The sequence below is a fragment of the Pristiophorus japonicus genome, chromosome 1 (assembly GCF_044704955.1).
Source record: "Pristiophorus japonicus isolate sPriJap1 chromosome 1, sPriJap1.hap1, whole genome shotgun sequence".
NCBI lineage: Eukaryota > Metazoa > Chordata > Chondrichthyes > Pristiophoridae > Pristiophorus > Pristiophorus japonicus.
In genome coordinates, this window is record NC_091977.1 from 330,092,017 (window position 1) to 330,108,994 (window position 16,978).

Below are 16,978 nucleotides of genomic sequence, written 5' to 3' on the forward strand. Positions count from 1 at the left end.
GTGATCCAGATGGAAAGACAGATCACATTCCCCCTCTTCTATTAAACATGGATCATGTTATTCCATCTCCACCCCCCTTTACACCTGCACCGTGTTCTCCCTCTCCTGGATCATGCTCTTGACGATGAACGGCAGTGAGTTGATTTCTTGGAAAGCTGGAACTTATGCAGCAAGTGACATCATTGGACTGGACGAAATCCAGAAGTCATGACACTGTCACTATTCACTTCATACCCAATAAACCTGTCAACAATCCGGGACCCACACACAATGTCCCATCAGTCACTGCAACTCTCACCCAGAGTCTTTAGTTTGACAGGGTGATTAGCGACAGTGTGGGTACTTCTGATTTTGGATTAACCTGTAATATCATCTGTGCATGAGCCGGGCCACTCGATGATGTCATTCTTAACGTATGCTAAAAATCTACGGCTCTGCTAGTGATGACCTGTTCTTGTTGAATGAAATGCACCTCATTAAATCCAACCTTGCTGCTCATATTATGTAAAATGGTCACTGCTGTGGATTCCACTCAGCAAATCAGGCAGCATTTACAGAAAGAGAAACAGAATTAATGTTTCATGTTCTGATGAAAGGTCATCAACCTGAAACATTAACCTCTGCTTTTCTCTCACAGTTGCTCCCTGACTTGCTAAGCATTTGCTGATTTTATGTTATCGGAGTGATTATTTGCACAACCAAATTTGAGTTGTTTTTATGGGGGAAGAGCCTAAAGACCATCCTGCCACCCACTGGAGCTACGCATGCACGCCAGTCGTTCCAACCACACATGATTTGCTTCCGGGGGGGGGGGCGGGGGGGAGCCTGACTGTTCTATGAAAGCAGTAATGGCTGCCTCAGCAACTGGATCACAACAAATGGATCAAATTGCACATTGCAAAGATCTTGAGTAGCCCAGCAAGCAAGATCTAAGTATACATTGCAGACAAACTGTTGGGTGTGTCTTGTCCTCCAAGGGGACCGAACAGAAATCTGGTGTTGCAAATAGCTACTGCCTTTTTTTAATTAGTGCAAAAGATTGCGGAAACTCAAGTTGCACTGAACGCAATCTGTGCTTAAAATTCTGCAATCTTTTGCGCCGGTTACGACGATTTCAGGTGAATTCCACCGAAAGAACCAGCGGAAACTCCAGGCCCAAGGATTTATTGCTCTGTAGGGGGAAAAAAATCATTGGTCTCACTTGCTGTTTAAAATCTTTCAAATCTTGAATTTGTGCTGCGTAAAAATTGTAGCTGCTTGTCTTTCCTACTGTCTCACCCCTTTATCACATTAATAAAAAGAGAGACTTGCATTTTTATAGCGCTTTTCACTACCACCGGACATTCCAAAGTGCTTTACAGCCAATGAAGTACTTTTAAAGTGCAGTGCAGTCACTGTTGTAATGTAAGAAATGCGGCAGCCAATTTGCGCACAGCAAGCTCCCACAAACAGCAATGTGATAATGACCAGATAATCTGTTTTTGTAATGTTGATTGAAGGATAAATATTGGCCAGGACACTGGGAATAAATCCCCTGCTCGTCTTCAAAATAGTGGCATGGGATCTTTTATGTCCACGTGAGAGGGCAGATAGGGCCTCGGTTTAATGTCCAACCCGAAAGACAGCACCTCCGACAGTGCAGCACTCCATCAGCACTACACTGGAGTGTCAGCCAAGAAAGTCCGATTGTTTTTTTTCTCTCTTTATCCATTCTTGAGATATGGGCGTGGCTGGTAAGGCCAACATTTATTGCCCATCCCTTGTACAACAGAGTTGCTTGCTAGGTCACTTTGAGGGCAATTAAGAGTCAAACATGTTGATGTGGCACAGGAGCCACATAACCACCAGAATGGGTTGGGATGGCTGATTTCCTTCCCTAAAGGACACTGGCAGCGTCGATTTGTTAAGGGAAGATCGTGTCTGACTAACTTGTGAATTTTTTGAGGCAATAACAAGGAGGGTCGATGAGGGTAACGCAGTTGATGTGGTCTATGTGGATTTTAGCAAGGCTTTTGACAAGGTCCCACATATCAGACTGTCAGAAAAGTGGCAAGTTGGATCCAAAATTGGACCAGTGGCAGAAAGCAAGGGGTAATTAATGGTCAACGGATGTTTTTGTAACTGGAAGGATGTTTCCAGTGGGGTTCCGTAAAGCTGAATACAAGGTCCTTTGCTTTTTGTGGTATACATCAATGATTTAGACTTCAATGCAGAGGGACATGGGATCTTTTACGTCCACTTGAGAGGTTAGACGGGGCCTCAGTTTAATCTCATCCGAATGACAGCACCACCGATAGTGCAGCACTCCCTAAGAGACTAATTGGGGGAGAAATTTGGCTGTTTAGCGCCTCCTGTTAGCCTCTGGGGCAGCAATAACAGGACGCTCAGACAATAGCGCCGCGACAGGGAGAATCCCGCACCGCACGTCACTTTCGCCGGTCTCATAGCGCCGGCAATAACAGTTGGCACCTCTGTACCTGTCACCATGCAGATTGTGATGTCAGCAGTAGCGCCCCCCGCCTTACTGACTCGCACTGACAGCGCCTGGGACCCGAGGCGTGAACAAGCCGGCTAGTGGTCGGTGGGCGCTACTTAAAGGGATGCACCCCAGTACTTCCGCTCCAAAGGTAGTTTATGCGTGCCAGCGCATGATGTATCTGCAGCCAGATAAATGTCCCATCTAGCCCACAACCACGACGAGCAGGAATTTTTTAACGCAATCAAGCTCACCTACGGCCCAAGCGCTTGAGATCCTATTCCACTGAGAGTCAAGAATGGAGATGTGCTCATCAAGGACAGAAAAGCAGTCAGGGCCCGCTGGAAGGAGCACTTAGAGGATCTCCTCAACCAAGGTTCTGCCTTTGACGTGAGTGTCCTTGAATCCATCCCACAGCATGCTACCCGGCCCCACCTCGGCACAATCCCAGCCCGGCATGAGGTTAAAAAGGCCATCCGACAACTGAAAAACAACAAGGCCTCAGGAGCAGATGGAATCCCCACCGAAGTACTAAAGCATGGCGGAGAAATACTCTGGGCGTGAATCCATGACATCATCTCTCTTGTCTGGAAGGGGGAGGGTATGCCAGGGGGTCTCAGAGACGCCGTAATCATGAGCATCGTCAAGAAAGGGGACGAGTCCGACTACGGTAATTACAGAGGGGCTACCCTGCTGTCTGCCACAGGGAAAATCATCACAAGAATCCTCCTCAATCGTCTCCTCCCAGTGGCTCAAGAGCTCCTCCCAGAGTTGCAACGTGGATTCCGCCCACTAAGGGGTGCAATGGACATGATCTTCACTGCGACAAATCCAAGAAAAATGTAGGGAGCAGCATCAACCTCTGTACATGGCCTTCTTTGACCTCACAAAGGCCTTCGACTCTGTCAACCGTGAGGGATTATGGAGTGTCCTCCTCAAATTCGACTGCCCTCAAAAGTTTTCACCATCCTCCGCCTACTTCATGATGACATGCAAGCCGTGATTCTTACCAACAGATTCACCAAAGACCCAATACAAGTGCAGACCAGAGTCAAGCAGGGCTGTGTCATCGCACCAACGTCTTCTCAATCTTCCTCGCTGTAGTGCTTCATCTCACTTTTAACAAGCTCCCCGCTGGAGCGGAGCTAATCTACAGGACAAAAGAGAAATTTTTCAACCTCCGATGCCTCCAGTTCAGATCCAAGGTTGTTCCAACCTCTGTCATTGAGTTACAATATGCAGATGACGCTTGCGTTATTGCACACTCGGAGTCCAAACTCCAAACCATCGTTGACACCTTCATTGAAGCGTCGAGAGTCTGGGCCTCACATTAAAGATCAGTAAGACAAAGGTTCTCCACCAACCTGCCCCCGCCACACAGTACTGCTCCCCGGTTATCAAAATCCACGATGAGACCTTGGACAATGTGGACCACTTCCCATACCTTGGGAACCTACTATCAGCAAGGGCTGAAGTCCAATGCCGCCTTCAGTGTGCCAGTGCAGCCTTCGGCCACCTGAGGAAAAGAGTGTTTGAAGACCAGGATCTCAAACCCAGCACCAAGCTCATGGTCTACAGGGCAATAGTGATACCCGCCCTCCTATATGCTTCAGAGACATGGACTATGTACAGTAGGCACCTCAAAGCACTGGAGAAGTACCACCAATGCTGCCTCCGCAAGATCCTATAAATCCATTGACAGGATAGGCACACCAACATCAACGTTCTCTCTCAGGCCAACATCCCAGCATCGAGGCATTGACCACGCTTGACCAGCTCCGGTGGGCGGGCCACATTGTCCGCTGCCCGATGCTAGACTCCTGAAACAAGCACTCTACTCCGAGCTACGTCACGGGCAGGCGAGTATCAGGAGAGCAGAGAAAATGCTTCAAGGACACCCTCAAAGTCTCCTTGAATAAATGCAACATTCCCACCGATTCTTGGGAATCGCTCAAAGTGGAGGAGGACCATCTGAGAAGACACCAAACAGTTTGAGTCTCTTCGCCAGGAGCACACAGAAGCCAAATACAAAAAGCAGGAGGAGCGTACGACAAACCACCCACCCACCCATCCCTCCAACCACCATCTGCCCCATCTGTGACAGAGACTGTAGATCCCGCATTGGTCTTAGCAGTCACCTTAGAACTCATTTTAGTGTGGAAGCAAGTCATCCTTGACTCCGGGGGACTGCCTAAGAAGAAGGCGGCTTAGTCCCTGGAGTTTTGCGGGCCATCAAAAGCCTTTGCATTTCATCCCACAGCATATCGTCGTTCTGCACTCCCCAAATCATTGGGGGCTTGTGTGCAGACTTCACTGACCCTTCCCTTTAATAGCTGGAAGGCGCCTTCACCAATGCTCACTTTTGATTACACAATATTTCATATTCGTTATTACTTGAAGCCTAATGCCACTCACCTACACCATTAGCGCCTGATTTAATGCTCCCCTCCATTCTTTCAGCGCTGAGACTCAATTTCGCGGGTGTGGAGATTGATGAATGCCTGCTGTGAAACTTACAACTTTTCAAAAGTTAACGCCCCAACTAGGGCGATACCGAATTTCTAGCCCATTGTGTCTTAACTCTGACACCGCCCCACACATCTTTAGTGTCAACTACACATTGTTTCACTCCACCACCTCACTTGTGTACCCAAAAATAGATATCAGGGTTAAATCTGTCCTATCACCACCACACATTGGAAGGTTAGGGCCACATTGCTTCTGTAATCACCAGTAATATTCAACATACTGTTCTTTACCCATGGAGTGGAGAGAATTGGAACTTGCTACCACAGGGAGGGGTTGAGGCAAATAGTATGGATGTATTTAAGGGGAGGCTGGATAAACACGAGGGAGATAGGAATAGAAGGATATGCTGATGGGGTGCGATGAAGTACAGTGGGAGGAGGCTCGTGTGGAACTTAAACACTGGCACGGACCAGTTCAGTTGAATGGCCTCATTCTGTGCTGTGTTGGCTTCAAAACTGTTTGTCTAATTTTTTTCCTGTGGGTTATTGTGTTGCAGGCACTGGCTACAAACTTGAGTTCCAACTGAAGTCGATTCAAACCCGTACTCGCATCTTCTCTGTGGAGCAAACGAACAACACTATGGGCAAACCCCCACTTGCACCCTCAGGCCTTGGCCAAGCCTCGTTGCACAGTAACAGAGGAGGTATAATTGCTGGGTCGGTTGTGGGATGCCTCCTACTCACCATCACTATTGCCATCGTAATCTGGAAGATAACAGGTGGGGACAGGAAACATCTGCCATTGTTAAGATGCTCACTTGTTCCTTTAAGTTTGGTCTGTGACACTAGCTTGCTGTCAGTTAAAGATCTGTGATGTACTTATGACAGAGAAGTGACCTATCATACAGATGCTCATTCATTCTCGGGATGTGGGCGTCGCTGGCAAGTCCGGCATTTATTGCCCATCCCTAGTTGCCCCTTGAGAAGGTGGTGGTGAACCGCTGCAGTCCGTGTGGTGAAGGTACTCCCACAGTGCTGTTGTGTAGGGAATTCCAGGATTTTGAACCAGTAACCATGAAGGAATGGATGCTATATGTCCAAGTTGAGATGGTGTGGGACTTGGAGGGGGACTTGGAGGTGATGGTGTTCCCATGCACCTGCAGCACTTGTCCTTCGAGGTGGTGGAGGTTGCGGATTTGGGATGTGCTGTCAAAGAAGTCTTGGCAAATTTCTACAGGGCATCTTGTAAATGCTACACACTGCTGCCAGGGTGCGCCAGTGGTGGAGGGAGTGATGGTTCAGGTGAGGGAGGGAATGAATGTTGGTGGTAGGGGAGGGGGAGATGTTGGTGGTGGGGGAGAGGGGATGTTGGAGGTGGGGATGTTGGTGGTGGGGGAGGGGGGATGTTGGTGGTGGGGAGGGGGGGATGCTGGTGGTGGGGGAGGGGGATGTTGGTGGTGGGGGAGGGGGGATGTTGGTGGTGGGGAGGGGGTTGTTGGTGTGGGGGAGGGGGGATGTTGGTGGTGGGGGAGGGGGGGGATGTTGGTGGTGGGGGAGGGGGGGATGTTGGTGGTGGGGGAGGGGGATGTTGGTGGTGGGGGAGGGGGATGTTGGTGGTGGGGGAGGGGGGATGTTGGTGGTGGGGGAGGGGGGGATGTTGGTGGTGGGGGAGGGGGATGGTGGTGGGGAGGGGGGATGTTGGAGGTGGGGAGGGATGTTTTTGGTGGGAGAGGAGGGGATGTTTGATGTGGGGAGGGAGGGGTGTTGAAGGTGGGAGATGTTTAAGGGGGGGGTGGAGTGAGTGAATGTTTGAGGTGGGGGAGGGAGGGGAACAGAAGCAGGAAGTTCCGGAGACTTCCGAGAGCTGCCTGCCATGTTAGAAAGTTGTGTGTGCTGTGCTCTGTGAATATATCACATTTGGCAATGAGATGGGATTTTTTTTGGATGATTTAAAGATGAAATTTTGTTGGTGAAGAATTCAGCCAGCCGACAGAGAGACGTTGGAAGCTTCTCTGTCTTTGGAAAAAGCTACAAAATCCAAGGTAAAAAATGAGCACACTAGTTTAAACTGCAGAGTTTAAAATGGCAGCATCCGTAGCAGTAATGGGACATTTGGGTGAATATCAACGCGACCAGGAAAGGTTTAAAGTGTATGTGAACCGGCTAGAAATGTATTTCACTGCAAATAATATAATCAAAGTTCCAGAGAATGCTGATCAGAACAGGGCTGTCTTGGAACGTAAGAGAGCTATCTTCATATCTGCAGCTGGACCTGACTGGTTTGAAACCCTTGTAAATCTGCTTGTGTCTGACGAGCCAAAGGACACAACACTTAAAGAGATTTTAATGAAGTTAGAGCAGTACTATAACCCCAAACCGTTAGAAATTGCTGGAAGTTATCGTTTTGGGATTTGGAATCAAAAGACTGATGAAAGTATCAGTGATTACATTGTAGCGTTTAAAAAACTATCTATTCACTGTAATTTCGGAAACTTTCAAAACCGAGCATTGCGGGATAGTTTTTGTGGGGTGAAAAATGATGCGATCAGAAGAAAGCTATTGACGACTTTTGAGATTGCTTGTCAGACAGTGAGGTCGATGGGCATGGTCGACCAATATTCCCGAGAATTGCATAATAATTATGGTTATCAGTAAACTGATGTGAATCGCCTGCAGATTCAAAATAAAAGGCGGTGGGGGCCCAAAGTATTGAAGTCATGCTATTGGTGCCTGGGACAACACGTTGTTCAAAGTTGTCCATATGTGAAGGCAGAGTGTTTCTTCTGCAGAAAGACTGGGCATCTTGCGAAGGCATGCTGACTGAAGGGTAAACCAGCTTTCAAAGCTATGAGTCCAGCGTTCAAAGCTATGAGTAGAAATCCCCAGAGACTACATAGCATGGAAGAACAACAACAGGACGAGGAGATGTTAGAGTTACATGTCATCAGGAGCATGAGGTTAACGGACAGCAATTCGAAAAATATCAAAATCCACATAGATGTTGCGGAATTCAAGATACCAATGGAAATCGACACTGGTGCATCAGTGAGTGTAGTACCGAAGTCGCTATACCTCGACAAATTGCGTGATTTCCCATTGGAGAAATCCAAGATGGAGCTGCGAGGCTACTTGGGAGAGGAAATTCCTGTGATAGGTCATCACCGTACCGGTGAAATACAAGGATCAATTTCAGAACTTGCATCTAATAGTAGTGAAAGGAGACAAGCCTGCCTTACTAGGAAGAAATTGGCTGAGATCACTGAAGCTGGATTGGAGTGAGATTTTCTGGGTTGAAATGAGATTTGCATCAACGGATGAGGTTGTCAAGAGTTATCTGAAGGTGTTCTGCGAAACGGACAGTCAGATCCAAGGTTTCAAGGCGAGTGTCAGGGTACAGAAGGACGCTAGATCATTTTACTGCAAGCCACGTTCCGTACCATATGCACTCAAGGAGAAAGTTGAGCAAGAACTCAAAAGACTAGAGACTGAGAACATTATTTGTAAGATAGATCGATGTAATTGGGCTACACCCATTGTTGTTGTACCTAAGTCCGATGGTAAGGTAAGATTGTGTGGTGATTATAAAGTAACCGTAAACCAGGTTCTAGAGGGTAATGTTCCCAATACATTGCCAAATATAGAAGATTTATTCACAACACTGACAGGTGGTCAGATCTTCTCAAAACTGGATCTTACGAATGCCTACTTATAGCTTGAACTAGATGAGGAGTCCAAGTCATACTTGAGTATAAATACTCATCTAGGCCTGTATCAATTTAATAGGCTACCGTTTGGAGTGTCTTCTGCCCCTGCCATATTCCAAGGGGTGATGAACCAGATTTTGCAAGGTATTGAAGGGGTAGCATGTTATTTCGATGACATACTAATTTCAGCACCAAATCGGCAAATTCATAATAACATATTGAATGAAGTCCTCAAACGGCTAGAGAAGCACAGAGTACGAGTGTCTGCTCATAAGTGTGAGTTATTTCAAAACTCAGTGGAGTGCTTATGGTACAGAGTAGACAAAGATGGTTTACATCCAACCATGGGAAAGCTGGATGCAATCAGAAATGCACCCACTCCCAAGAATGTCACTGAACTTTGTTCATTCTTGGGTCTTTTGAACTATTATGGGAAGTTCCTGCTAAATTTGGCTACAGTATTAAATCCACTGAATGAACTATTGAAAAAACAGGTCCATTGAAAATGGTCAAAAGAATGCGATACAGCATTCAAGGAATGTAAAAGCAAATTGGTAGAGAGCACCATGTTAGTTCACTATGACATATCTAAGGAGATTAAGCTATCATGTGATGCCTCTCCGTATGGAGTTGGGCAGTGATCTCTCATGTATCACGTAGTGGATAGGAGAGACCAATTGCTTTTGCTTCACGCACTCTCAGTGCCAGTGACAGTAATTATGCGCAAATTGAAAGGGAAGCTTTGGCATTAATTTTTGGGGTCAAGAAGTTTCACAAATACTTGTATGGTCGTAAGTTTACCATCGTTACGGACCATAAGCCCTAACAGCAATCCTCCATCCAAAGTCCCCAGTTCCAACATTAGCTGCACCCCTAATGCAAAGATGGGTTTTGATTTTGTCAGCATATACATATGATATTGAATGCAGACGATCAGCTGATCACAGTAATGCTGATGCAATGTCTAGATTACCTTCCCCATCACAAGTTGCACTCAATAGGGAAGAAGTGTTTTATTTTTCATACATTGATGAACTGCCAGTCACAGCTGAAGCGATTGGTAGAGCAACCAAACATGATCCAGTGATGTCAAAGGTGTATGATTATATTGCAAATGGATGGCCAAACCAGGTAACAAAGATACTCATCCATTCTTCATTCGTAGGAATGAATTATCAGTCGATAAAGATTGTATCATGTGGGGTGCAAGAGTGGTTATACCAAATAAATTCAGGTCCAAATTATTAGGAGACCTCCATGACCAGCATCTGGGAATGTGCTTGACCAAGAGTTTTGCACGCAGTTATTTATGGTGGCCAGGTCTTGATAAAGATATAGAGTACATCGTGAGTCAGTGTCCGACATGTCAATCGGTAAGCAAGCAACCACCATCAGTACCATTACAGCCATGGAAATGGCCTCCCAGGGTGTGGCAAAGCTACATATTGATTTTGCTGAGCTAGAAGGACAACAATTGCTCATTGTGATTGATAGCCATTCGAAGTGGATTGAGGTGTTTCCAATGTTGAAAATAACAAGTAAAACATTAGACATTTTGCGAAGTTTATTTTCCTAATTTGACCTCCCAGAAGAGATTGTTTCTGATAATGGACCACAATTTCTTTCAGAAGAATTTGCACAGGTCACGAGCAAAAATGGTGTGAAACACACCAAGGTTCCACCATACCACCCTGCTTCAAATGGTGCAGCAGAGCACACTGTACAAATTGTAAAATGTGCCCTCATAAAACAAATGTTAGATCCAAATCCAAACAAACGACAGTTGTCATTGGATCATAAATTGGCTAATTTTCTAATTATATATCGTACAACTACTGGTAAAACACCAGCAGAGTTGTTTCTCAAATGACAGCCATGAACCAGATTCTCGTTGTTAAAACAAAATTTGGCACAGTCCATAGAAGAGACACAATTGAGACAGAAAGAGAATCATGATAGAGATAGATTAAAAGAGAGAAGTGTGAAATTAAACTAGAAGGTGAGAGTGAAGAACCATCACCATAAATGGTTAAAGTGGTTACTAGGAAGAATGGTGAAGATATGTGGTTCTTGCACATATTTGGTCAAGATGTTTGATAATGGACAGGTTAGGTTTGTTCATATTGATCATATTTTACCTACAGATATGGAAGGAATTGAAGGTTGGTATGATTCAATTATTTCTGACTCATCAGATAGTTTTGATATACCTGTAGCATATCCTACATCTAGTGTACTGGAAACAAATGCAAGAGAAAATCAGGATGTAAGTCTGAGTCCGAGTCAGGAAAACAAACAGTCTGAAGTTATAGTGAGTTCAAATGACAATCAAGGAAATTCCGTGGCGGAAAACGTTCCTCATGAAGAGCTTCGAATGAGTTTAAATTCGACTCCACATTTGGAAGATTCTGTTTGAGAGCAAAGGTATCCTCTTCGAAACAGAAAACAAGTGGTCAAGTTAAATTTGTAAATATGGAAAAAATAAGTCTATATCTTGTGTTATGTATAAACATGCAAGTTGTGTATGATGTTTGTTATAATAACTTCTTCATTAAGGAGGGAGAAATATAATGTCTGTAAGCTTGTAATGTTTGTAGCTCCACACTGTGGATGTGGACGTGTTGTGTACTGCAACTACAGTGTTAATAATAAACAGAAGCAGGACGTTCCGGAGACTTCCGAGAGCTGCCTGCCATGTTAGAAAGCTGTGTGTGCTGTGCTCTGTGAATATATCACATGAGTGAATGTTTAAGTTGGGGGAGGGAGTTTACTTCGATATTTTTGAAAGGGGCACCGCCATACTCCTGCAAAATCAGTGAATAAATTGGCCCATACTGAGCACTCCCTCCCCGCCTCGCAGGTGATAATTCATCCCCTAAATGTCTATTTACAGAACAGCTTTGGCAGAGGTCCGTTGCGGGAAGGTACATCAGCCAGGGATTTAGAGAGAGCACCAAGAAAGGGTTGCTCCCCGTCCCATGTCTGTCAGTTTTCACACTGTGTTGTCATGTTTATCTGCAGCCGGCAACATTAATAAAGTTCAGAATATCACTGATCCAAAGACACGGGCTGAGAAGCAAGTTGGCTCGTTAACCCAAGATAATCCAGCCCACGCTCTCCCTTCTGTGGACAACTGACAGCTCACTGTTCAAAACATGGTAACAAGAATCTCCTGCATTGTGCTACTTAGATTTTCAAATTAAATAAAGTCTGTCGCAGTAGGTGTGGGGATGGTATGTTGGGGTATGGGATGGGGATGTATATGGGTGTGAGGATGGGATGTGGGGGTGAGGATTGGTGCGGGGGAGTGTCAGTGCAGGATGGGGTGTGTGGATGGGATGCGGGACGTGTGGAGGTGCGGGGATGGGGTGTGGGTATGCGTAAGGGTGCAGGGATGGGATGTGGGGACTGTATGGGTGCGGGGGGCTGGATGGGTGCGGTATGGGGTGTGTGCACAGGGATGGGATGTGGGGGAGTGTACAGGTGCGAAGATGCAATGTGGGTGTGTGTGCGTGGGGGGGGGGGGGAGGGGGAGTGTGCGAGTGCAGGGATTGGGTGTGAGAGAGTGTATGTGTGCGGGGGAGTGTGTGGTTGCGGGAATGGGATGTGGGGGAGTGTGTGGGTGCGGGGATGGGGTGTGAGGGAGTGTACGGGTGCGGGGATGGGGTGTGAGGGAGTGTATGGGTGCGGAGATGGGGTGTGGGGGAGTGTATGGGTGCGTGGATGGGGTGTGAGGGAGTGTACGGGTGCGGGGATGGGGTGTGAGGGAGTGTACGGGTGCGGGGATGGGGTGTGAGGGAGTGTATGGGTGCGGGGATGGGGTGTGAGGGAGTGTACGGGTGCGCGGATGGGGTGTGAGGGAGTGTATGGGTGCGGGGATGGGGTGTGAGGGAGTGTACGGGTGCGGGGATGGGGTGTGAGGAAGTGTATGGGTGCGGGAATGGGGTGTGAGGGAGTGTATGGGTGCGGGGATGGGGTGTGAGGGAGTGTATGGGTGCGGGAATGGGGTGTGAGGGAGTGTATGGGTGCGGGGATGGGGTGTGAGGGAGTGTATGGGTGCGGGAATGAGGTGTGAGGGACTGTATGGGTGCGGGGATGGGGTGTGAGGGACTGTATGGGTGCGGGAATGGGGTGTGAGGGTCTGTATGGGTGCGGGGATGGGGTGTGAGGGACTGTATGGGTGCGGGGATGGGGTGTGAGGGAGTGTATGGGTGCGGGGATGGGGTGTGGGTGCGGAGAGGGGACACTATTGATTATCACCTCACCGATGACCTCTTTTCCAACTGGCCAACATCCAGCACTTGTTTCACTCCGATCCTCACCAGCTTCCAGCTGACTTCCTATTTCCCAAAGAATCAATTTTAAGAGTCTTGTCCCTCCCAACCACAGTGATCTCCTACGGCCCATATTCTCTGCTCCACCATTGACAGCCACTCCCTTTACCTCTGGGCCGTCCTCAGGAACTAACCTCCACACCTTCCTCCCTCCATACCCCCACCTTGCCACCTCCCTCTCTGCCTACAAAAACTTTAACACCTGTTTATTGATCAAACTATAACTTAAGATAATCACAAAAATGAAACGTGAGGTTAGATCATCATTCTTCCCCCGCCTTCCTGATTCTCCCTCCCGCTGAGTCCTCTCACTATCCACTGCCTTGTAAAGTACAAGAATGATACCCAAACTGAGCGATTATAACTATCAGGAAAGGCTGAACAAGCTGGGGCTCTTTTCTCAAGAAAAGAGAAAGCTGAGGTGGCCTGATCGAGGTCACCCCTCTTATGTTTCCACTTATAGAAGAGTCCAAAACCAGGGGCCATAAATATAAGATAGTCGCTAAAAAATCCAATAGGGAATTCAGGAGAAATTTCTTTATTCAGTGGGGAAAATGTGGAACTCGCTCCCACCAGGGCTGGTTGAGGCGAATAGCATTGATGCACTTAAGGGGAAGTTAGATAATCACATGAGGGAGAAAGGAATAGAAGGTTATGCTGATAAGGTGAGATGAAGTAGGGTGGAAGGAGGCTGGTGTGGAACATAAATAGCGCATAGACCTGTTGGACTGAATGGCCTCTTTCTGTGCTGTATAGTTCTCTCTAATGCTGTGCGAGTCCCGTTCTCAGCACAGAAAGAGTAGTATTTAAATGTAAGAACTGTTCCATTTATTTCAAAACAAGAGGTAACAGTTTGGGGATTAGGTTAGATACACATTCACTAAGGTCTTCAAATACTCAAATATATTTTTCCCTTTTGTTGCACAAAAGAACAAGTGGGAGAAACCAGAATCGGATTTCCGAGATACACCCTCCAGAGTTTAACACAGATTGACTACAATTAGCTGCTAAATATCATTGGTGTTCATTTAATTAATGTTTTCTATTTTAGAACAATGTTTTCGTACATTCTTCATGTGACTTTTTAGGTTCCAGCATTTTTGTGTCCAAAAGTGACCAACAAATTTTATTTTTAAAGTATTTTCTTTGATATTATTTAACATTGAAACAATTCAACTAAAATAACCATTTGTTTTGCAGAGCAAGACAAATCAGAAAATTTTCAATTTTTGGAACAAATCAAATCGCTGTTTCACGTAGTTGGACAGCGGGTGTATCGAGTGAGATGGTTTGCCAAAGGTTTTAATATATGTGTTTCTCCTTAGAAAAAACAAAGATAATTTCTGTTCTTTTTGTCTCTTCAGGACCTGGCTCTACATATACGATGACTAATTATCTGTGCTTTTGATTTAACGGCAGTTTTCACGTGATGTTAACTGAGGGGATATCCCACCCAGTCTAATCACTCTCCTGCTCACTCCCCATACCCTTTAATATCCCACCTAGTCTAATCCCACTCCCCATACCCTTTAATATCCCTAGACTAATCCCACTCCCCATACCCTTTTATATCCCACCCAGTCTAATCCCACTCTCCTGCTCACTCCCCATACCCTTTAATATTCCACCTAGTCTAATCCCACTCCTCATACCCTTTAATATCCCACCCAGTCTAATCACCCTCTCTGTCCTGCTTACTCCCCACACCCGTTAACATTCCTCTTTTTTTTTAAAAAAGGAACGGTCTAATTCCTTTTCATTGATGGATTCTGCTTCAAAACAGTTCCTGGCACAGAATTCTCATTCTAACCACCCTTTCTGCAAAGATAATTTTTCTAACCTCTCCTTCAATTCTTTTTATGATTATCTTAAGTTCCTGCCCTCTCGTTACTGACCAGTGGAAACAGTCGATCATTATTTAATGCAGCATAACCCAACACAATCTTGGAAACTTCCATCAGGTTAACCCTTAACCTCCTCACCTGGTGAAAGTAGCCCTCATTTCTCAGGTGTGCTTTCATAACTCACTGTTCACCCTGGTAATATCCCAGCCACTCTACTCTGAAGCTTTTCCTTTTGTTTTATATCAGTGTTGTCCAATGGAAATTGCTGACCAGTCACAGGTGTTGCTTTGGAGACAGTTTTACCCACATGCACTAATTTTAGTAGAAAATGCCTTAGACACAATACAGGTAAATGTACTTTACATGTTTATGTTTACTGAACGAACATCTCCCACCATTCAGTGACCAAGGAAGTAAAACACTCCCACACTCTGCTTTTTATTTTACCAACCAACACAGAAAAAGGTTAATGTTCATACATACAGCGTGTAATTATTGAAATTAACACGACCAATGACGGGGTCTAATTTTTGTTCATTAATCAGAAACGCAATTAGCCACATTTGGATTCCTAATTAGTTAGTGGCTTATGTATTGGACAATTCTGGTTTATACCTTTCCTATGCCCAAAACTGTACCCAGTACTTTACCTGCAACCAAACTAATGTCCTGCAGAAGTTCAACATTACTTTGTTGCTCTCCAGACACAATACCAAGGATTCTGTTTGCCTTTTCATGGTTTTATCCAGCTGCGCTGCTACCTATAATAACCAATGTACCTGCATGCTGAAGGCTCTCTGCTTCATGAGAGCTCTCATCATTTGTAATTCGATTAACTGTTCTTACTTACAAAATGCATTTCTTAATAATTCCTGTGTTGAATTCCATTTATAATTAAATCAATGGTAATTTTTTTTAAAGAGTGATTGTGATTAGATGTAAAATAAAGATTTTCAATGACATTAAAGTGCTCTGGTGTTGAATAAACATGTATTTTTAGAAGAAAAAAATTAATGTGGCTCAGTTCACAAAATTAGTTATAAAGTTTGGGGAATATAAAGTCCAGTACCCATTTTCTTAGCGTTGCTGATCAATTGCTTCATTGAAGGGGTGGAGCGTTAAGGCAACAATCACTTACAAATAATCTGTGCACTCTTGCTGGCGTTAAATAAAAGAGTCCCAGTGGATGTGGAATCAATGCACTTGTGATCAGACTTTAAACAAAGATCTCTCTCCCCATCCCCCAGCAGATGTAGGCCGGCCTAACCTTCCCGGTGGCTGGTTCGTTAGGGGGAGACTACACCATATGGTAAATGGAGGCAAATTATGTTTCTCGCCATTTGCGTTACAAGATCAAAAGCACAAGTGCGGGTCTCAGCAGACGGAAGGGCACCTCAACATGCCGTTTGAATCTCAAAGGTGTCAGCCGTCGTTCAGTTGGTAGCACTCTCTCGTCTCTGAATCTAGAAGACTGTGGATTCAAGTCCCACTCCAGGGACTGGAACACATAATCAAGGCTGACCCTTCCAGTGCAGTACTGAGGGAGCGCTGCACTGTCAGAGGTGCCCCGTCATTCAGATGAAATTTTAAACATGCCCTCTTAAGCAGATGGAAGAGATCCCATGACCCTATTGGGAGAGCCAGGAGTTCTCGCTGGTGTCCTGGCCAGTAATTATCCCTCAACCAACATCACAAACAAATGATCACATTGCTGTTTGGGGCAGTATGACAACAGCGATTACACTTCAAAAGTATTTAATTGGCTGTGAAGCACTCTGGGACGGCCTGAGGTCATGAACGGAGCTGAAGAAATGGGAGTTGTCTTTATCTGGTCGACAGCCAAGGTGCAGTGAAGCACTCCTTCCCAAAGAAAATCCATACTCTACTCAAAACTGTGTGTGTATGTGGTTACGCAGGTCATAGCATCACTCGAGAGCTGTATCATGCTCATTATGGGTAACTCCACCTACCCACTTTGGTTTTTTTAAAAAAAAAATAGGTAACAAACTGAATTTACAGAACAGGAAGTAGATAAATTTACTGAACCAGAAATACTCTACACCTGCAGAATGGGTGAAAACATGGTCAGACACTAAACCAAACTATGATGTGTGCAGGCACCTACGTCACTGAGGTTAGGAAGCAGAAGAGC

At 45.7% G+C, this 16,978-nt stretch overlaps 1 protein-coding gene across 1 annotated transcript in view; it reads left to right on the top strand.

The window, feature by feature from the left end:
* pkhd1l1.1 (PKHD1 like 1, tandem duplicate 1) overlaps positions 1-15,693 on the top strand; it is a 402,260-nt gene extending 386,567 nt beyond the window's left edge. The window contains exons 79-81 of the mRNA XM_070881087.1: positions 5,502-5,723; positions 11,670-11,806; positions 14,183-15,693. Of these exons, the coding sequence (XP_070737188.1) occupies positions 5,502-5,723; positions 11,670-11,785 (338 nt within the window). The 3' untranslated portion in view covers positions 11,786-11,806; positions 14,183-15,693. The remainder of the gene's footprint in view (positions 1-5,501; positions 5,724-11,669; positions 11,807-14,182) is intronic.
* The last annotated feature ends 1,285 nt before the right edge of the window (positions 15,694-16,978 follow it).